Here is a 22,165-nt window from a genome sequence, read left to right on the forward strand (position 1 = left end):
GTGGGTGTAATTCGTTAAGTGTAATTGAATGGGTATAATTGATGTGCAAAAGAGGTCAAGATGTCACCCAAGAGAAAGGAGGACAAGGCAGAGGAAGCACATGCGGAAGCCAAGGCTGCTAGCTCAACACAGGACCAAGGGGCTGCGCTGGAGGACCCAAAGGACACCATTGCAGAATTGGCAGCGATGGTCAAGATCCTTCTTCAGTCCCAAGCAGCAAAGTATAAGTGAATGGAGAAGGACCCCAGACGATGACATTGAACATTTTTTAACCACATTTGAAAGAATAGCTACCGTGGGCCGCTGGAACCGGGAAGACTGGACTATTCATTTAGTTCCTCTTTTAACCGGCGAGGCACGGAGTGCTTATGTGGCAATGGAAATTGAGCACAGCAATGACTACCACAAGGTCAAGGAGTCTATCTTGACCAAATATGAAATCACGGCCAACACCTACCACCAATGGTTTAGTTCCCTGGACATTCAGCGGTGGTGAAACCCCACAAGAACTGTATGTAAGCCTCAAGGATTTTTTTTCCAAATGGACTAAGGTGAAACAAACCACCATAAAGAAGCTTGCTGAGACTATGATCCTGGAACAGTTTCTATGGATGGTCAATCCAGGAATGGAAGTTTGGATCAAGGAACCTGATCCCATGACCACTGAGGAAGCCGCACGTGTGGCTAAAGGCTTCGTCTCGGCCAGGAAGGGAATCGGGAGCACAGTCTTCCACAGAGACAACAGCTACTCATCCAAGCGTAAGTCTGATGGGGGTGAAGGGAGTAATGGTCTTTCCAATAGTAAAACCAGCGTTAACAGTAAGTTGCATAATAGTAGTAGACCTCCTGCTCGTACTTTTAAGCCAGAGCTGAGATGTTACAACTGTGAGGAGTTGGGGCTCACAAAGCCTGTTTGTCCTGCTAGACAAAATAAGCAAACACTGTTATGTTCTGTACCCAGGCCCATTAGTCCAGAGCCAGTATTGCAGAAGAAGGGTCAGGTTGTCTCAGTTTTAGTTAATGGCCAGCAGGAGAAAACAATTGTGGACACAGGGAGCACTCAGTCCTTAGTACTGCAGGATTTGGTTCCTAGAGAGGAGTGGAGTGATGGTGTCAAGGTGTGTTGCATTCACGGGAATGAAAAGGTGTATCCCACGGCTGATGTTTACCTGACTGTAGATGGTCAGACTTTCTTTCTCACAGTGGCAATAGCACCTCAGTTGCCGTATCCAGTGGTCCTAGACCAGGATGTCCCAACCCTTTTAGATTTGCTGCCCCAGGCTAAGTCTTGTATTATGGTCACCACCAAAGCACAGAGTGCTGTTGATTTGTTTAAGGCTTTGCCCTTTGAGGGAGCTGAGCTGGGAGCAGAACCAGTGAAGCACATTAAATCAAAAGCTCAAGTGTAAGGATAAGTGTTTTGGCACCACTAAACATAAGAAGATGGAGGATCTCCCAAGCACATTGTTGGAAATGGATATTCCGAAAGATGTGTTGAACTACAGAGAAATGACCCAGCTTTGAAACCTTGGTTTGGAAAAGTTTCAGAGGTTGATGGGGTTAGAAAAGCCCTAGTTGTCTAGAGGAGGCTACATATATTCTGAACAAGGGCATCCTATACCAGAAGGGACAGGTGGAGGCTCTTGAATTGGATACATGAATACTATTATGTGTAATTTCTTCATTGAATTGATAATGTCTAAACTCTTAGTGTCCTTGCAGTTGAAAAAATTAAACCGCTTTGAGCTTTGTACTATCAAAGGGTAGGTTATTGCACCATGTCAAATGGTATCTGTGGTAAAGACAGTTTGGTTCTGATTGGTCAATGATTATGCTGAAAGGAATGTACAATTATTTTGTTAAAAACATTTTAAGTTAGAATTTTATTACAACAGAGAAAAATATTTTTGATTTGTGAGAGAACTTGAGATGGTGACTTACACGCATCCACATGATCATCACTAGATTTGAAAAAACGAAATGCATTAGTGAAATTTCTGTCATGCCTGTTTCAGCCACATGTCACTGCAATGTCAATTTAGTCTGTTTATTGGATATTTCCTGCTGGGTTTTCCTACAGAACTGTGATTTATTGAACTGAGGTGGGCTTTCGCAAAGTCTAGCACTCAGTTGTGATGCTGAAATGCCTAAAGCAACAAAAGCTGATCCAAGACTGGAATGATTCGTTATATTAGCACTGAATGTCTTTAGTCATTTCAAAAATCATATGCCATTAATGCAGTTTTTGATAATTTATTTAATTGAGCAAACGTGTTTCCTGATGATCTTATTCTAAGCCATGAAAAAACTCCTCAAGACAACAAGCTGAAGTTTACGGTCAAGCTGACTCAAAGTGCATATTTACATTTTAATTGCCAATTTCTGTGTGCTAACGGGAACCAAAATAATGCAGGGAAGCTAATATCAGTTTTCACACAGACAACTGAATGTACACTTTGGAGTAAGGCTCCATTTGAGATGTTTACGCCACCAAAAGGGTTCCTAATTTTAGTCATGTTATTCATCCATGCTTATTAAGTATGGTCTGTGCTGCCAGTAAATGATAAAAATGTAACATCTGGAAATTTCATTCTAGCTTTCAGTCTCATTGTGAGGAACCATAACAGTCCAAAGTCAATTCATAAGAAAGCCAGGTGGCTAAATTCATCAAACTGAAGACAGAATGTCACAGTGTTCATTTTCAATCATGACCAACCTTCCTTCACCCACAGGTATTGTATGGCATTTCAAATGTTACTATAGCAACAGAAACAACTTTGATAGTACAAAGCTTAAATGTTCTGGAGTTGACTTTAGGCTGAATGGATCAATATAAAGAATTTAGAAGGTGTGAATTATTCCAAGGACAAAGACTTGTTCAAAATTTGTTCGACACTAACAATTTAGACATTATCAATTCAATAAAGAAATCTCATTTTAAATGCATCTACTGTTTTAAAAATCTGCACCAGAACTCTGCTCAATAATAATAATAATAATAATAATGCTTCTCCTAAAGCATTGCCAATGCTATGAAACAATGTTAAAATTCATTTTCACCAATTAATTGAAGAACATTAGCAGGCATAGAAAATGGATTCCTGGTGAAGTCCTGGTGGGCACTTAGCTCTGGCACTCCATTTCAGTTGAAAGAAGCCCTGCAAAGTCAGGTGACCTCTCAGGAAACAGAAGCTTGCACCCATCAGAGAGCTGACGTTATGACATGGAGGAGGAAAGGAGCAGCATCACCACACAATGAATCTTCAAACCTCTTTGGTCTGATGGTGCTGCAAGACTTGCTGGCACCTTCTACAAGCAGTACAGGATTTTCCATCATGCCATTTATTAAAATTCATTCATTTGTGTTAATCATCCATAATGGTAATAACTAGCCATGATTAAACTGAATAAAAATCTGGTTTATTGTGATACAATTTCATGGTTCTACATAAGGCATAAATATGTTGATCACACAGCTGGTATTATAAGCAAAACATCAGTGTTACTAGGCTGTGGCAAACATCCTCAAATTTACATTGAATGTAAACAATGTAATTAGACTTATGTACTGTTGAACACTCTTACCAGGAGCTAGATATAAACTTAATCTCCAATAACAATTACATTGCAAAAACAACACAATCACTTACGGAAGCGCCGCAAAATGGTCCGGATTTGCATGTGTATATATATGCATACTTATATATAAATTGAACACATTCAGTGAGTAACCGTCATGAGTAATGTAAGCTTTTAAAGACTGTAAAATAATCTGTCCGACTGATGGGTGGAGCCTTCAACATCCTGTCAATGTTCCGCTGATTTTAACCAATTAAGTGTTCCTCTTTGGTGACCGCCATCTTTTGATTGGTTTGAGACAGTGATTGACAGCTTCACCTGTCACAAGGTTCATTATTTTTTTAGCTCAAATTTAGGGGAGACTGTTATTACCATATGTAGAAAAGCCTGTGTGAGGAACCAGTATAAAATAAGCACAAGACAGAATGCCACAATCGTAGCTCTGCAAATACTCACAGGCAGCTGTGCCGTGTAGTAATGCGGAAACAGACACTGTGGTACCACATGCTTAATTACACAATATCGTCAAGTAACGTTAGCACAGAGTGAAAATAAATAAACGAGCCAGTGGTCTCTGTGTAGCACTCTTCCTAAGAAAGCGCCTAGCATGCGCTATTAATACAATAACACCAGACTGTAGTCTGGTCCTGCCGAGCCTTTAAAAATGAGCTTTGTTAGAGCCACTGAGCTGAAGGTATTTCCTTGCTACTTCTAACTAAAAAAACACTAAAAGGGATTTAAAAGTACCTTTTTTTTTTCTTCTTCCAGATACGCAAGAACTACTATAGTACGTATCAACTGATAATCATAAGATCAGAAAGTGGTGAGAATCATATAGTATATCTCAGTCAAGAGCCCTGTGTGGCTTTTCAGCAGCCATGATGAACAGTACTACTATTGGGCCATAATATGCAGGGCAGCTTCACTTCAAAAATCAAGAATATAGGGAATCAAGTTTAACTGGCCACCAGATACAAAAGAAATTAGCATTCAGTCTTCAGTAGAAGCCCACACCATCAAGAGCGAATCCACCATTCGCGTATGGAAAGCTTGTCTGACGAGCAAATATTAGTACTAATAACAGTGAACATTTTCGTTCGCTGTGACGCAACTTTGTGGATGTAGAAAATCACACAGTTGGTAGTACGTGGTAAAAGTCTTAGATACAGTTCCGTTGTGGTTTACAGTACAGCATTCAGTGTGATGGGAGTTTACTCCCATCCCATTGAGTCCTATTGAAGCTTCCAATGACTAATCAGAAACCTGTCACAAACATTCAGACCGCAATTTTAAAAAGACAGTTGCAAATAATAAAATTAATCTTGTTATTTGTTAAAAAACAAAAGGTGTGTGTGTGTGTGTGGGGGGGGGGTTACATGGGATTACAATACTTACTGGCACTTCTAAGGAATACAAACATGTAAAATTACATTTAAAAAAAACAAAACAAACAAATATACAGCTTGCCATCAAAGATGTACCAGGGCGAGAGAGCTTCAGTCCTCGTCTTCATACGTGTGCAAATAAGTCTTTAAGGAAAGGATGTCTGTGTAACTCTGGCTGGTCTGGCGGTAGAAGTCCAGGCCTGTGAGTATCTCGATGTCCCGCACCCGAGCCGTGTGCATCTTTATCAGCTCCTCAACCCACGTGAACTCCTCGTCCGAGCTCTGCAAAAAAAAACACAATGCAATGGGCTGCACATTCTTAGAATTTTAAACGACTGCTGCTCGAGATCATAAGCCAGAGGCCTAGACTGGTCTCTCTTAATGCTGAATAACAAATTGATTTGCGTATTCAGTATTCACAAAAATGTGTTTTCTTTTGAAGTTACATTTCACGAAACGGAACTGTATAACTGCTCTGTGGCAATTCTGTGGTTCTGCAAACTGTGTGGGTCGGGAGCTCCTGATAGGTTGAGAGAAGGAGTGATGGGTTCTGAGGAGTGCTATGAGACCTATGGCAGCAGCGTGGTGTTAAAGACTCAGAGGTGAAGCTGGAAGAGGACCGCAGCTGGAAGAGGACCGCGGCTGGAAGAGGACCGCGGCTGGAAGGGGACTGCGGCTGGAAGAGGACCGCGGCTGGGACTCACGTTGCAGCTCTCGTCGTTCTCCGGCCGGTGCGGGAGGATGAAGGAGAAGACGCTGAGCGGGCCGCCGCAGGTGTCCACGTCCTGCGTGTAGTCCAGGCAGCTGGTGACCACGCTGTAGTAGTGCGTGGGGACGGGCACGGGGCCGCTCGCGAACCTGCGACCACAGGAACACTCAGTAAGGCTGGCCCGTTTCCACAACCCTTACCATCCCATTAGAGCCCAGGGACTCTCCAGGACAAGTGTAAAGCGAGGGCAACGAACAAAAAAACGTGCATGTACTTTCACAATCAAATTATGCATGCAGTAAATAGCCAATAGATGGGAAGTGTTGCAGGACACTTTAAAAATAAACACCTACCAAGGAGATATGCTCACAAAAAACCCAAACTAACTCACTGTACCAAGGCATCTTTGTGAAAAGTCCAGATGATATCAGTGAGTTATGTTACGAGTCAATCAATAAATCAATAAGCTACAAATGAGAAACTGACAAATGAAAGGCAGTTACACACCGTACATATATAGAACATAGGCAGCAGAGTATATGCATAACCTATTATTTCAAACACTCCCGCACTATAGCAGTCTGCCACTAGGTGGAACTGGCACAATACAAAATGAACATTACGCAATGAAAATTCAGCAGGAAGCGTAATGAGTGCTAATAACAGCCATTTCCTTGTCAAATATTGCCAGAGAGGTCCATTTGTAAGGGAAAAACTTCTTTAAACAGTTGACACAAGGGTAATTGGCCAGGGCAGATCAGAAAAACTATATACTTAAATACTGAAAGAGAGAAACAGGTATTAAAATGGGTTCAGGGGACTTAATCAATTGAACACAGAAAACAAAGTTTGTACACTACATGTCCAAAAGTATATAGACACCTGACATCCAACATCTCATCCTAAATTAAAGGCATTAATGTGGAGTTGGTCGACCCTTTTCTGCTATAATAACCTCCACTCTTCTGGGAAGGCTTTATACTAGATGTTGGAACATTGCTGCAGGGATTTGCTTCCATTCAGCCAGAAGAGCATTAGTAGGGTCAGGCACTGATTGGGAAATTAGGCCTGGCTCGCAGTTGGCTTTCCAATTGATCTCAAAGGTGTTGGATTGTGTTGACGTCAGGGCTCTGTGCAGTCCAGTCAAGTTCTTCCACACTGATCTCGACAAAACCATTTCTATATGGACCTCACTGTGTGCACGGGGGCATTCTCATTCCAAAACAGGAAAGGGCCTTCCCCAAACTGTTGCCACAAAGTTGGAAGCACAGAATCGTCTAGAACGTCATTGCATTAAGATTTGCATTTGGGCTATCCCAAGCCATGAAAAACATCCCCTGAGCAAGGGGTATCCATACTGTTTGTCATATAGTGTATATTGACTATCTATACTGCTTCAGTGTTTAGAGTTAACATCTTCGGTTTTTGTGATGCAGTGTGGCTGCTACAATTGAATATTCGAAAGCATCACACCTAAAAAATGGGGCAACTCAACTCTACCTGCCTCAATTACGGATTAAAAATTCAAATAACCAGTCCATAAATAAGCTCTGAGTATCTGGGAGTTGTAGTTCTTACTGTTCCATCTTCTCAGCTGAGTCACGGAGGCCATCATAGTCGTAGTCGAATATGGGGCCGCTGATGATATTGACCCCGTTTCTCTCACTGGCGTACCGCCTCACCAGTGTCCTCTGGAAGTAGTTCCACACCTCTGACGGGGGAGGGAGGGAGGGAGGAGAGGGAGAGAGGGAGAAAACATACGCATGAATTGTTTAGTGTGAATTTCAATCAGCACTCCAATGCTCATTTCAATGCATGGTAGGGGTGTTTACATTGGATTACAATTATACTATTTATTTGATGCAAATATATAGTTTTTCAACTGTCAGAGAAAATGGTGCAGAAAGCATATAGGTAGTTTTTATTTTACACAATTACAAATCTGCAAGCCTGAAAATTTGCTGAAGGACTTCTGGTCCAGTAACCTTGCTCAAGGGTACGAAAGCAAGTTCCAGCACAGACTTGAAACCTGATCACAATTCCTGCTTTTCTAACCTCTTTTGCACCCCCCCCCCCTCCCTCCCCACCCCCCCAGCTGCTGGACACGCTGCTCTGAGCTGAGCAGAGTTGCTCAACTCTAAACTAAAACAAAAATCATGTTTTTAAGTGAACTGTTCTGACCTTTCACATGCTAGTGTTAAACAAGACAGGACTGAATCAGCAATAAATAAAAACAGGAAGATTTCCCCTGCTCAGTCTGCAATGCGTGCTCATTATTCTCAGACATCCACAGCGAGAGCTGACTACGTTAGCCAAATCTATGATCTTACGAACAAAGCGGGGGGAAGTCATTGATTGAAAACCTTTTGGGAAATAGACGGGGGAACAGGGAAATCCCAGTAATCACAACATCCTCTTCCCTCCCCTGGGCTCTGTGTGTGTGTGTGCATGCGCGCGTGTGTGTGTGAGTATGTGTGTGAGTGTGTGTGTGCGTGTGCATGAGTATGTGTGTGTGAGTGTATGTGTATCTGTGTGTGTGTGTGGGTTCGCATTTTGCGCTGGACTCCTTCCCAGAGACAGAACAATAGGTGCCAGTCGTCTCAAGGAACGGCAACAGCGCCACACACTGGCCCCTTTCACAGACCTGAGGTCATCAGACTGGCCACTCGTCTGCGAATCCCCGCCCCTTCCCCCTCCCCTCCCCTACCCCCTCCCCCTCCCCCGCCCCCACACACAGATCATTCATTAACCCCCAGAGAACTCCACCCACCTGCAACGGTTTCTCACTGGGCACATTCAACTCACTGCTTCAAACAGCACACGCATGCTCGAATTCACTGCGTCGACCGCTTCATGTCATACTCACTCTTAAACGCGGGGTACATTGGAACTGTGTTTGTGATCAGCTCGGCGTCGTATTTTGTGTCAGGGGATGAGGCCAGTTCTGCCAACAATAAACAAAATCCTAAATTTAAGACTACAACAGCTGCATTTTCAGTTCCTTTTTTTTTTCCAGTTGCCATATTTTAAGATAAGTAATATATACAATGATACCGGAAGATACCTGCTTAAATCTGGCACTTATTGTTCAAAGGAAAGCACGGCAGAGGACTCTCACCAGGGGGGAAGAGGAAGCTGAAGGAGAGGCTTGGGTCGGAGTCGTAGCCGGCGCAGGACTGACTGTAGGTCGGGTTTATGCGGACGTCAGGCCTCCTGCAGTGGCTGAAAGACTCGGGGAGCGGCGTGATGTTCACCTGCGAGAGGAACAGTCCGTCAGCTCGGCCGAGAGTAGACCGGCATGCGGGGGCGTGGCATTCATTCGCACCGCAAAGCGAGGTGATAAACAGTGTGATAAACACGATAAACTGGGGCACAGAACTCGTGTCTGCCGACGATGCCACATTCACAGAATCACGCGATGTGACCCAGTCACAACGTTCCCGCAACGTTACGTCAGCGTTGGGAGAAAGTTCGGCGTCGGGGGAGACAACAAGCGTACGGCTACCTGGTTAGGAACCGTGTATGACGTCCAGAGGGGCATGGCCAGCGATTCGCTGTAGCCGCTGATAAAGTCTAGGTGGTGCAGAAGGCTGTAGTTCGTTTGGAAAAGAACGGCCGGTCGGCCGTACGGGAGATTTCCGGTATCTGCAGAAAAAAAACCGAGTGATAGTCAACAGGCCGGTAACGAGACATTTACGGACGCAATGGTTAAATACAAAAAAAACAGGAAATACCTGCAAATGCTGGCCTTGCGTGAAGAAATTCGCGCAAATAGGCTAGTTTTAATAAACAGCTGTCGAGAAGCAATCACTTACATTGCCAAAAACAGAGATACAAGCAACTGGCTTTCCTGTTTCTTTCTCTCCATTCTGACCAACCACACCATGCTTTCTAAAGATTTAATTAACATACAAATTAAAGTAAGAGCTCACAGCACCACCAATAACTGGGGGGAAAAAACACCACAAAATGTACGAGGGAAGTAGTCTAAATAGAATAGAAACTTGTCTAAAGCCTTCACTAACAAACAGTCCACTAAAAAGCCTTCACTAAAAATCAAGCCATTGCTAATAATCCTGTCTAAAATGCAAAGTCTAATCTAATAATGACTTTAATTTCCACTTAAAGATTCATTTTGATAGTACTTTTTTCAGTGTAACTGTTACTTTGCCATTTGCTTCAGAGTAATGATTAGGTTGCAATGTAACCCAGTTCCCTGCCTCTCACCCAAAGCACGCTGGGATAGGCTCCAGCACCCCCTGCGACCCTGACCAGGATAAGTGGGTATAGACAACGGATGGATGGATGGATGTGTGTCAGTTATACAGACATGTTTATCAAGCTAAGTAGCTAGCTAGACTCTTTGATATTAGCTACATTAACTAAGGACAACACATCCAGTCTTCTAATGTGAAGCCAGCTGCATTATGACACACTTCCATTTTTCCATCATCTACCCTGAGAAACAGCCCCAAGCTTCAGCAAGTGTTTTTCGGCCCTGTTTTTAATTCTCCTTCCACCCCGTAAGTTCTGACGCATGACGAAATGCGATAGCTGCACTACCCTACTGCCTAGTTTGGATTAAGGTGTGGCCCATTTTGGCCCTCAGGGAACGCTGGGATATTACTAATGCCAATTTTAACAACAAAAACAGACTAAGAGACAAAGAGACCTACCGTTTGTTGCTTCCATGAGGCTCTGACTGAGCCCTTCCACTTCATTCTGTAACAGTCCAAGCCACAGATATTACACACTGCACTATCCTCTAGATTAATATCCATTAAAACAGCTGTAACTGATAAAAGATGACATATCTGACAATATATTTTCAGAGGCTACATTACTCTATCTGTAAAATCTGATCTCAAGATTAGAATCCTAGTTTAAAAAGCAAGGCAAGTCAAAACAAATGGTAGCAACTGGAGACATGTTAAATCATCTTGTTCTGTATCCCATGACAACGATAACCATCAGGGGCTACATAAACAGTTGGGTTATTTCCTGAATTTGCTTTGGAAACAGAATAAAGGTGTACTGAGGCCGCTCTGTCAGAGGGTCTTTACAGGTGTTCCTTACGCTGACCTGGTCGTCACAGCTACACCCGAGGTCGTCGGTGACAGCGGAGGCGGGGTCTAAGGGGGAGGGCTCGGACACTTCCAACGGCTGGGTGGGGATGTGGGAGGGGCTTTTTAATATGTTGTTGAGGCTGCCATGAGTCCCATTGTTAGGAGCAGGATTTAAGCCCAGGAGATCTGTCATGTAGAACACAAAAAACAGAAACTACTAAAAGGGCCCACAGCTTCATTGCACCTCCGACCTGGGTCAAATATTTGTTTTGGATTCAAGTACTTTTCTACGCTTTACCGATCTTGTCTGGTGTATTGTAACCAATTAAATACTCTCAAAAAGTGCAAACTCCATCTAATGGTCATATTGGCAGGCTCATTTACACCAGGCAAGATCAATGGAGCACAGAAAAGCACATGGAGGTTTAGAAAATAAACAGCGACAATTTGGACAATGAAGGCAGTGAAATGAAAGCATTTACAGAAGTACGGTCTTACCACACATGACATTGTATAGTTCAATGTTCTCAAAAGCTGGCACTTGTGTCTTGAATTTGAAGCTTGGTCCATGTCCCATAAAGATTGTCTGAAGAACAAAACCATAATTTATCAACAGCTGTGTGGCACAGTGGTGCAGCAGGTAGCATGCATATTCTCCCCGTGTCTGCGTGGGTTTCCTCCGGGTACTTGGTTTTCCTCCCACAGTACAAAGACATGCAGGTAGGCTAATTGAGAGGTTCTAAATTGCCCATAGGTATGAGTGCATGAGTGAATGGTGAGTGAATGTTGTGTGTGCCCTGCGATAGATTGTGCATTTCTGCCTCTCGCCCAATGCACACTGGGATAGGCTCCAGCACCCCCCCCCAACCCTGACCAGGACAAGTGGGTATAGATAATGAATGGATGAATCAACAGCTGTACAAAGATGGTCATTCTTCAGGTAACTGTAATAGTAATGACTGCAATATAAAATGGCTAACATTTTATTTTAATCCTATTCTGAACAGAAAGATGTTCAGCAAATAAAACGTATGAAATCAGCTTACCCGCATGCTGTGGATCTTGTTGTCATAGCCATGGTCACCATTGAAACCACATTTCCCAGGATGCTTCTTGCCTTCAGGAGTTTTTCTGAAATACACACAGTGTAATATACATTAATAATTTTTAAAAATAATTTTTTAATTGGCAAAGGTTTGTAAGGCAGCAGTTCAAAACACAAAATGCATCCAAAAAAATAAAAATGACCATACTGGCTGATACTGATAATTACCCATTTTACATTACAGCACACGTGCAAACTGCAACCAAAATATACATGAGCACAAATGTCAATATATGCGGACAAAATGCAAAAAATTTTACTTGTACAGTAAGTTAACTTTTCTAACTGTATTATTAATCAAGAGCATAAGTCTAGAGAGCAACTGAGTTCCGGTATAACTATTCCTGGAGTTGGATGATTTTTGGTAAAAATCATAAATCAAAAGTAAATAAAACTGATTTGGGTGCCTATGATTAGGCTACTTTTTGAGCATCATACTTAATCGTGATCACATGTTGTCATATCAGCCATAATCCTACCATACTGCCCAATACTGATGTTTGTTTTAAGATATTATCCGCCAGTACTGATATTCCCCCAATTTGACGGCACACACCTAATAATAATAATAATAATGATAGTTGTTATCATTATTATTGACTCACATCAAGAAATTAGCATTTCTTTGCACACACATGCAGTTAATTGCTTCAAAATGGACACAAGCTGTGAAATTCAGTCCACAAAAATGTGTGAAAGAGTCTTTCTACCCTCAAAAGGCTGTTCTTAGTACCAAGGAATTACAACAAACAATACCTTGCAACATGCCACTTTCTCTCCACCAGCAAATGTACATCCTCGATTCTCCGGTTGTTGGCGTAGTGCAAACGTTTGGGAAGGTGTTGTTTCAGGTATGGCTTAAAGTGCTGGTTTGGCATCTTACACTGAGGGAAGAACGTCATGATCAGGAGGCGACTAAAATTTTACTTTTACTGTAAAATGTGATATCACATTTCCTTGATATCAGTGTGGACCACTATTTAACAATTGTACCGTAATTCAATGGAACATTCTGCATTCTGAAGCCTCAAAATTTGGAAGTCATTATTTGCATGTAATGATTTGAATATACATTGAATTTAACTTGTTTTGTAATAAATTGTTTAATATCACATATATTTTGTTTTCCTAATACAAAGCATGATGTGACATTTACCTTCATATTCACAGAAGAAACAGATCACAGTAAAAATTTACTCACTGTAAGATTTGCAACAATTGCTTTCGGGTCATCTGAAAAAACAGTTTGAATAGTTTTAACAGTTCTGTAATGAAGCGTATTTACTGTACATCTTTATACAGAATATAACATAACTTCCACTGTATTTTCTTCAGTAGCAGCTGTCAAACTACTTTATGTTCTACTCTAATACAAAATTAATGCATTCCCCATTTGAAAGGGCCCATATGTGAAACTGACATAGTATAGCCACTATAGACTTGATAAGTGAGTCCTTAAAAGCATGAAAAGGTCTTCAATGGACAAGGCGTTCTTTTCAAGGCAGAAGAATACTGTAAATTTCTGTTTTATCTCATCTGGCACTGTGCGGTTGTTATGGGAACATCTCAAGGACCAGCTCTAATCCGTCGTTAATAACGTTTCCCACACTTTTGCTTTCTATCCTTATTATTAATATGAAATCCAACCCTGTTAAGGGCAGATCTCAGATTGTTTAAAAAAAATTTTTTTTAAATCATTCTATAAAAAAATGATTTAGCACTGTTCATACACTGTTATGTCAAGTCCCTTGCAAAATCTGGGTCAATCTCATTACTGTTAACGTGAGAGCTAAGCTTATTTAGTTGTGATTATAAAGCATGAATCAACAAGGACCGTTTGTAACTCACATTTGGAGGTGCTGGGAAATCGGGGGCGAATTCTTCCTAGAGATCCAGGGATCAAAAAGATGTCATCCACATTCAGCGGATATGAGCTCAAGAACTCTGTTCTGTCACAGTGGGCCTCTTCCATTCCTATGGGGTAAAGAAATATACATACCTTGTCAAACTAACCCTTTTATCCTAAACTTACACCTATATGTATTCCACTGACACATTCCTCTACTGTATATGTGGATACATGTGTATGACTATGTCATTTTGAATGGGGTTTATACAATACAGCGCCCACAGTATGCGTGGAGGACTAATGAAACTCCAGTACCATGGTCTCCCACCAGAATGATGTTCACACAGCGGTGCAGATTCATCTGTTTCAGCCCGTCCATCAGCTGCCCAACGATCTTATCAATTTCTCTCAGTGGATTGTTCAGCTGCATCACAAAAAAAAAAAAAGATTAAGATGCCTGCCAGAGAGAAGGGAAATTCGTATTTTGTCCATTTTGTACCAGGCTATTTGGTTCTGGGTAAGTTAAGCAAGTGGAGTAAAACTGCAGTTGTAGTCACAGAACACAAAGGGCACCCCCCCTCTAGGAACTTCTACCTCTCAGCCAATCAGAGGAGCTCACCTCTTTGCTCAAGGGCCCCAGCCTGTGGCCGAAGGTGTCCGGTTGCTCCGAGTGGACAGCATACACATAGGGCCTGAAAAGAAAGAGACCCTGATTACCCCCTAACTTCCACTGCCCTGGAAGACTTAAGTCAAGGGCTTCCATGCTCACCCAAAGCAGCAAGAAAGTACCAAAAATAAGGTTTAGAGACGACAAAGAGAAATTCTTCATTGTTTTTAATGGCAGACTTGTTGCAAATATTTTAATACCACTTTGTTTTACAGATGGTACAGAGCAGAGAATGTCATGTGACCTGCTCTAATGTCCTGCACACACCTTACTGGTGCTATGTGGTCTGTAAAGGTAAAATGGAGCTCACCTCTGGTCATCAGTAAGATTTAGCCACTGCAGTATGGTCAGTATGCGCCTCTCCATGGGAATCACCCTGTTCATGGAACACGCACACACAGGCAAATTTTAATCCAAATCTATGTCTCCAGTATCTTTAAATCAGATCCTAGCCCAAAGAATCAGGAGAAAGGTACAAAAAATATAATGTATTCAATTAAAGCTCTGCTACTGTTGTCTCACTACTACTAAAGTCAATTCCCTGCTTCACAAAGGCAACATAAAATCCAGCAACCTAATGTTACAAACCAGGTTCATAAACTTCTGTATTAAACCAGTGGCTGTCAAGGTCTGGTCTGAAAGATTAGCCCTTGACTATTATCAGGTCACAACCCTCCCTGAGTATGAGGTTAACAGTTAACAGAGCAGTAACCTCATGCACTTCCCTCTCAAATCTTTTTGGCCAGTAACATTACATTTAAGGGAACAACATCATCAAATCAATCACAAGGCACAATTGGTTCCTCCATTTTGAAGGGAGGCTTCAGAGGCCCAAAGACAAGAAAGAGTTGTATAAATGGGCTCATGTGCACAAACTGCCAGCACAACAAGTCCATTTCTCCCCCTCCCTGCTTCCAAAGATCAATGGCGTCTGTGTCTGTGTGTGTGGGAGCCTTTGTGCCTATAGCTAGGCTAATGCAGCAGCCTGGGCAAAACTATATGCATGACTGAACAAGCACACATGCATCATTACAGCCAGTTCATAAATCAAGCGTTTGATGTGCGATGTGATTTAACCCGAAGCAGAAATGAACTTATCCTGTGAGGACATACAGTAAGACTCTGGGAACGTGCTGGGTCAAATGTCCCCAAATATTTGCAAATCAGCCTTGTAAAAGCCTTTTTTCCTGAAACAGCCTTGATATTACAGCCAACTTAGCACTCAGCACCACGATATTCATCATCAAATACCTGCTGACGTTTTTTCCACAGGACTTTTTGCTTAATGCACAAACTACACATTAAACTACTGATAAAAGTCCCCTCAAATAAGCAGTTTCAGGAGTTAACATAGCAATGTTCCAAGGGTGTTACTCATCTCTTAAACAAAACAAAAAAAGAAAAAAAACTTACATGGGCCAGAAAAAGGTTCCAGCCTTCACTCCTTGCTTCACTGCTGTGATCCAGATCTACCGAAACGATAAGGTTTCATTCAAACCCACAATATAACAACAGTTCCTTACTTCAGCAAATCCATATAAATGCAACACAACTAACACTATACTAGTTACAATATTTCAACTTTGTGCATGCGTATGTACGCTGCAAAAACACGTTTCATCATTACCATCTCATTACAATTTCGTGTCACTCACAAAGGCTGCAGAGAGAGCTCCGCTAGGCTAATCCACACACACACAGGGAGCATTTTTAATTTCCTTAAAGGGCTCAGGGCAAAAGGTTGCTTATTGCTCACCGGCTGACCTCCCCACCAACGATGATTCAGTTTCTCTCTGCCCCGCAGGTTAAAGGTGGCTTCAAACACAGGGTCGTACATGGAATTGCCAACTATCCCGTGGGATTCCGGATAAAGGCCCTAAAAAAAGGATAAATGGCACTTTATTCCAGAATTTAAGATTTAAAATCGAATACTGATTTCACTAAATTATTTTATTGCCATATTAAAGGCAGCACTCAGATTAACACAGCAGATACGGTAGATAAGAATGACAAAATAAAAATTTCATTCAAGTAACTTGTCATAACAAGGACAGAATCTATTTGAATTCAAATACAAAGTTATTATTTTCAAATAGTAAGAGCACAGAAATAAGTTAATGGGAAGAAAGGCAACTAACCGTAGCGAGTGTATACAAATTTGGGAAGGTTTTGCTGGGGTACACAGGTCTCATATAAGGTGCATGAGTGCCACATGTTCCTAAAGCATTCGACAAAACATGTCAATAACATCCCAAAGTACGTGAAATACCCACACAAACATACAAATTCCACTATCTGACAGAACACAGTTCATTCTACTAAAGTATTAAGGCAATATTAGAGTTCCGAATCACCATAAAACAGTGGTTCTCTATCAGAGGTAACTGGATGAATCAATGGTTCATCTAATTAACAGCCAAAGGCTTTGAGCAGTGGAGGAAATAGACTGCGGGTACAGTACTTATTAGGCTAGAATAACCAATCAAACCTCATAGTCTAGAATAATCAGCTCCTTCACAGTGTGTACAGAAATTGAATGGCAGCAGCTATGTCTTGGATTACAAGAAAATTTTAAACTCTGAATTCAGAAAAAAGATGGGATTTGAATCAAACTGCTAAACACCTGCTAATCACGACTGACTAACCCAGTATTAGGAGCTCATTGAAATGGTATTAAAAAAAACAATGGAGTCGCCTATTTTTCTCAGCTTTCATTAGACATTTCATGTCCTCACCCAATTCCTTTCAACAAAAACCCTTTTTGGGACATTATTTAACAGAGCTCTTACAATTCATTGGATACAAAAACTTTTTAAATATCATTTCTACATCATTTTGTATATTTTTTCCTATTTTTCTGAACAGCCAAACAGCAGTGTAAGTCAAGCCCATAGCTCAAGTCACACATGGTATTCAGTGGAGAACTGCTCCTGCTCTGTAAATCACGGCACTGTGAGTGTACGAGTCTCTTACTCAGTTTTTCAAAGTTGGGGATCACGGTGTTGCCCTTTTTCATGTAGGAGGCCCGGAATCCATCCACAGACAGCATAATCAAAGGGGGCCGAATGAAACTGAGCACAAAAAAAAAAATACTCTCAATTACTACTGGCTCTCCAAAGTACAGAGTACAGCCTAGCCACACCCTCAGTGAAGTTACGATTAGCAACTGAGAGGAATCATGAAAAGGTTAAACTCAACATTAATAACAACCAAGTTGAATGACATACAGCTACTGTAGTAACTGGCTGACAATCATTTCTTTATTTTTCATACACAGGGATAATTAGCCGTGTGATTGGCCTGAGCAGCCTCTCTCGGCTGTGAAGCATAGCAGCGGTCGGTGTCATGTACAGTCTACAGTGTATATGCATAATGAGCGTGGTGTGGATGGTGAAAGTTTTTCGGTGCTCCGGAAATATGACCACTCACCCAGCAGGACAATCTGGGGTGTCAATCTCTTCACACTCATCCTGCACCCATGGAGTCTCCCCCTCTATAGATACAGACAGTGACAGTGATAGAAGCTCACACCAAGCTCCAATTCAGCATCAGACCCCAGTGCACTATGTAGTACTGACCACAGGGTATACCCGTCTTAAAGGGCATACTCCCAGGTGTCATGTGCTGTTTCTTCCATTGCTGTAACCTTTTAATAATGTATAGTGTCCATCTGATGAAAAACGTTTTCAATGTACAAAAATGCCAAGTTACTCACACATACAAAGCACTGTCTATAAGTCATTCATTCAAACTGGTAAAATCTAGGCCTGCCATTAAAAGTATATTAAAAGTAAAGAAGAATGAAAAAATGCAAAATCCCCTAAGTTTGGGGCTTTATTGTGTGGACGTGTGAAGTTGTTAGTGAATTCTGTCTGTTGAAATGCGGTCAGAAGGTACCGAAAAAAAATGTTTTTAAGGGCTGAGAGTGTGTGGTCCTTGTGGTTATTTCTGTAGGAAACCCTGAAAAGTGCCAAACTCTCAGTGTTGTATAGGTATGAGGCATGCTGCCCCACCAAGCCGTAACTTGGCAGGGTGGCATACCTGCCCTCCCAATAATGCAATGTCACTTCATTTCTGTACCTTTTTTATATATTGTAAAACGTGTGCATTTGTGTGTCTGAATTTTCACTCACCACATCAGTTACACTATATCTAATGGCCAAAGGCAATAACCAATACCAGGCTGCCACTTCAGTTAACTGTAGTTCAGGAGAACTGGATGACCTTGGGCTGCAAGTCTAGCCCAATGTAAAGCAGTGTGTACAGCATGAATGGTCTCTCTTCATTCACTGGTGGTTAATAGCCACAAGAGACGTCAAATGCTAGCGGCAACAAGTTGAACCTTAAAGAACGAAACCATTACCCTCAGAAATTCCTAAAAACAATATGAAAAGCAACACACTGGGACACTGTTAGGCACACCAGAGCACGGAGTTTCCACATTTTTCCTGACCATGATATAAGCAAGGATCCCTTCTCACCGTCCCACAGCCTCATCCTTCAACTGAATGCCGTGCATCTTATAGTAGAGGAGACTTTTAAAAAGAGCTTATTTAATTAAAGTGTTTGGTGAGATTAGACCACGCACTTCAACTCAAACATGTGTACTTTGCCAATGTTTCGCTGTCAAATACAGTGATACTTTTAAAGTTGACAAAGTGATTGATTAAGGCTTTGTTCATTAACTGGTTCACGTTCTTTCTCAGTACAGCCCTATACAGTATGTCTTTGAATGAATGCCAGGCACTTTTGACCATGCAGAGTTTTGACGAGCATTGGACAGAGGCAGTTTCTCACCTTCGCATATGGCCCTGTAATTAGTGCAGCAGTCTCCATTAAGGAGGCAGTCCTCAGAGCAGTGGCAGGCGTGGTCCTCATTGCGAATTTCCCCACACCTCTCCTTAGTGCACTCGAACCCTCCCGCTGAGAGCACAGGGGACCAGTGAGTGCACAGTGCATTATTTACAGTGTGGGCCACAGCGCATGTTCTTTCTGCACCAAGTGGGCTAAACATTTGTGCTGCAATGACCTGAAGACCATTCAAAGTATCGCATACAGTGGTATCCACACAGCTTAATGGGAATCAGAGTAATATCCCACGCTTCAACAAAAGCCTACAATGTTAAATGTTTAATGTGGTTTAAATGGTCATTGCTAGTAATGGAACACAAAATCACACTGTTTACACAGAAACATGAATTTTTAATCAGCCTCTCTTTAATTTAATGGAGGAATAAAAATATAGTGAAAATGTGGACTGAAAGCTTAAAGCCAGGTCTTCTAGGAAGAAGCTGTTGGTAAACAGTTAAGAACATTCCATGAACAGAGCATCGAAGGGGGCACAGAAAAAGGGGGCTTACCGGTTTTCAAGCAGTGCTCGTCAAAATCTTGGCAACAGCTGATGTAGGTTTTGCATAAATTGTCACAGCGACAGTGTGGAGGTTCAGCTTCATGCAGCTCAAAGCATCTTCCCCTGCATGATCCAGATGATTTTATCCATGGGGAGTCTGAGGGAACTATGACCAGATAGGACATGTAAAATCAGCTGGGAGAGAGGGGACTCCGAATAGCCAGGAAGCTCAAACTGAATCCTTGCTAAGGTACATTTTGGCTATACGCTGTTTACAGAGACTGTGCCAGTGGGACCCAATTTACTCATAATCCCCAGAAAAGCATCTACACGTACAGCCAAAAATTGACTGTACACGTAAAGATAAGCAGCAAAAACTGTGTCTGCCTAGTGCTGGTAAATTTCTAAATTCAGTTAGTTTCAAAAGTCTAACTATAGTAGACCCTTAAAGACCAGCATTAGAGAGCAAGTTAGTTGGATTTAAATCAATACCAAAACATTTAAATATGAGTGAAACAACAGACCAAAGGCTTCGTAAAGATATACCGTTTCCTCACCTCTACAGAATTTGGAATTTAAGGATATTTCCTGTTGCATATTTAAAAGGTAAATAAACATTTGGGTTAAGCCGATTCAATTGAACTGATAAAGTTACAAGTGTAACAGTACTATGAGGTTCTTACCTTTAGCATGTGGATTTTCATCCCATTCTCCTGGTCGTCTTGCTTGAAAAACATATCCCACACAAAGACTGCAACCAGCAAGGTATGAAAAGGTATGGAACACCTAAGAGTATTACATACATGTTACTTGAGCGATTAAAATGTTTAAAAGAGTACAATCCCATATTACTGGAACAACAAATGAATACAATACCTGTCAACAAGTAAATTGGGATGATTAATCGTGACAAATCAGTAAATTTGATTTGTCTCTCTTCAGTTTAAATATATGTCGAGGAGTGACTGACTGTTAATTGGGAACTCCACCAGAATACTACTTTTGTGTTATTCAATTGTAGATCCGATGATCTTTACATTGGATGAATGGGCTATAGGTGCTGAGAGTTTAAAGGTAGACTATGCTAGTCGATACAGTGGCAAAAACGATTTTTGGTCCATTTTAAAAAAGGACGATATATTCAATCCATTATTAATGATTTTTAAGCGGTATGACCCTCAATTACTGTATTTTGACGTTGCCTAGAAACTTCAAATGTTGGTGGTCAGCTTTTGTAATTACACCAAACACCCAATGAACGTTGTGGTGGAACAAGTTGAAATCCTATTTGCATTATTTTGCAGGACGAATTTCGTCGATGTATAATTGCCAATAGCGAAACACGACGATGCTTGAATTGTGCATTTGTCGTACGGGTCTTGCAGTGTCCTTCATATAAAAATACATCCAATTTTGTAAGATTCTATGTCTTAGTAAAACTTTCAAGCCTTCCCGTGGTTAATATAACAGCAGGACTTGCCTATCTGCGTTTCCTCACAAAACTCACAGATCGATGCAGTGGATGGCATCACGCACTTGAGAGTTGTTAACATTAATGATTAGCAAATGAGCAAGCCCACCGCAGTAAACGCTTGGGTCTGACATTACTGGACAGTTCATGCAATAATCGTTTTAAATTAGAGACAGAAAAGGTGTTCCAAACGTTGCCCCAAAAACGCATAGATTGCAATCTGCAATCAGTCAAAAACTTTTTTTTTACTTGTGGGATAACTTGCGAAATAGAGTAGCCTACGCAAGATAGCTAAGCTTTTGACCCCAAAGCAACCTACGCAATAGTTTACATCTGCGTTCACTTAGCAACATACATTTTAAAAGATTAGACAGGGACAACAATGGTTCAATCGTTTTCACTGCTGCAAAGGACACTTCTGAAACAAGCGCCCAAATCTTCTATGCTTGAGGCATTGCTTTGTTTCATAGAACCCCCCATGGAAACATAATCTCACCGTACCAATTTCCCCAGTATCATTGTCCAGCACTGGTCTCTTCCTTTCTCACTCCCGCGGAGGTTGTTTTTGACTTGTTCCCAATCCAAAAAACTTCCCAAACCGATGGTCAGCCCGCTCAATTCCGTTGTTTACCTTGTTAAATTCGCTTTTTACTGTTAACCAATGCGGATGAAGTAATGGTGACAGCTGCCCTCGGGGACAATGGTGCTATTGGTCGATCAGATGTTCTTTGGACGAAGTCAGCACTCAGCTGCGGGTTTGCTCCTACGCAAGACCTGACAGTCAGACCAAATAAATCGCCCCTGACTGAAAGCTAACGTAGGCGTTTTGATTTCTGTTGAGATATTGGCTAATATGTTATAGACGTGTAGCCTATACAATTACGATACGGAGAGTTTAATGTTAAAACTCAAAACAATTAAATTCTAATTAGAAATGATAAAGTGAGGTAACAGTATGACATTTGTCTAAGAATTGCCAAAAAC

The 22,165-nt window shown here is 41.5% G+C and overlaps 1 protein-coding gene and 1 long non-coding RNA gene across 2 annotated transcripts; one reads left to right on the forward strand and one right to left on the reverse strand.

Moving 5' to 3' along the window:
• The first annotated feature begins 246 nt into the window (after positions 1-246).
• On the forward strand, positions 247-3,418 carry LOC135261498 (uncharacterized). The gene is made up of 2 exons (XR_010331969.1): positions 247-759; positions 3,147-3,418. It is a non-coding gene; the product is annotated as an uncharacterized LOC135261498 (long non-coding RNA).
• Positions 3,399-21,946, reverse strand: LOC135261497 (ectonucleotide pyrophosphatase/phosphodiesterase family member 2-like). The gene is made up of 25 exons (XM_064347841.1): positions 21,683-21,946; positions 20,394-20,496; positions 19,721-19,876; positions 19,158-19,283; positions 17,790-17,853; positions 17,334-17,431; positions 16,499-16,578; positions 16,117-16,236; positions 15,774-15,829; positions 14,671-14,736; positions 14,313-14,385; positions 14,009-14,117; positions 13,693-13,818; positions 13,046-13,077; positions 12,601-12,728; positions 11,786-11,870; positions 11,238-11,325; positions 10,756-10,925; positions 10,350-10,395; positions 9,179-9,318; positions 8,792-8,927; positions 8,540-8,617; positions 7,252-7,384; positions 5,669-5,822; positions 3,399-5,246 (listed from the first exon to the last, which is right to left on the reverse strand). Exons 1-25 carry the CDS (start codon positions 21,698-21,700, stop codon positions 5,076-5,078), a joined length of 2,556 nt encoding a protein of 851 aa, XP_064203911.1. The 5' UTR covers positions 21,701-21,946; the 3' UTR covers positions 3,399-5,075.
• Positions 21,947-22,165: the final 219 nt, after the last annotated feature.

The sequence above is a fragment of the Anguilla rostrata genome, chromosome 8, assembly GCF_018555375.3.
Source record: "Anguilla rostrata isolate EN2019 chromosome 8, ASM1855537v3, whole genome shotgun sequence".
In the NCBI taxonomy this organism is placed as follows: Eukaryota; Metazoa; Chordata; class Actinopteri; order Anguilliformes; family Anguillidae; genus Anguilla; species Anguilla rostrata.

What these genes read in the sequence shown, in the direction of transcription:
- LOC135261497 (XM_064347841.1), bottom strand. An exon ending in AATCTTACTGATGACCAGAG is followed by an intron (nt 14,386 to 14,670) that starts GTGAGCTCCATT and finishes CTTTCTTTTCAG; the next exon opens with GCCCTATGTGTATGCTGTCC. An exon ending in TCAGCTGAGAAGATGGAACA is followed by an intron (nt 5,823 to 7,251) that starts GTAAGAACTACA and finishes CTGTGGTCGCAG; the next exon opens with GTTCGCGAGCGGCCCCGTGC.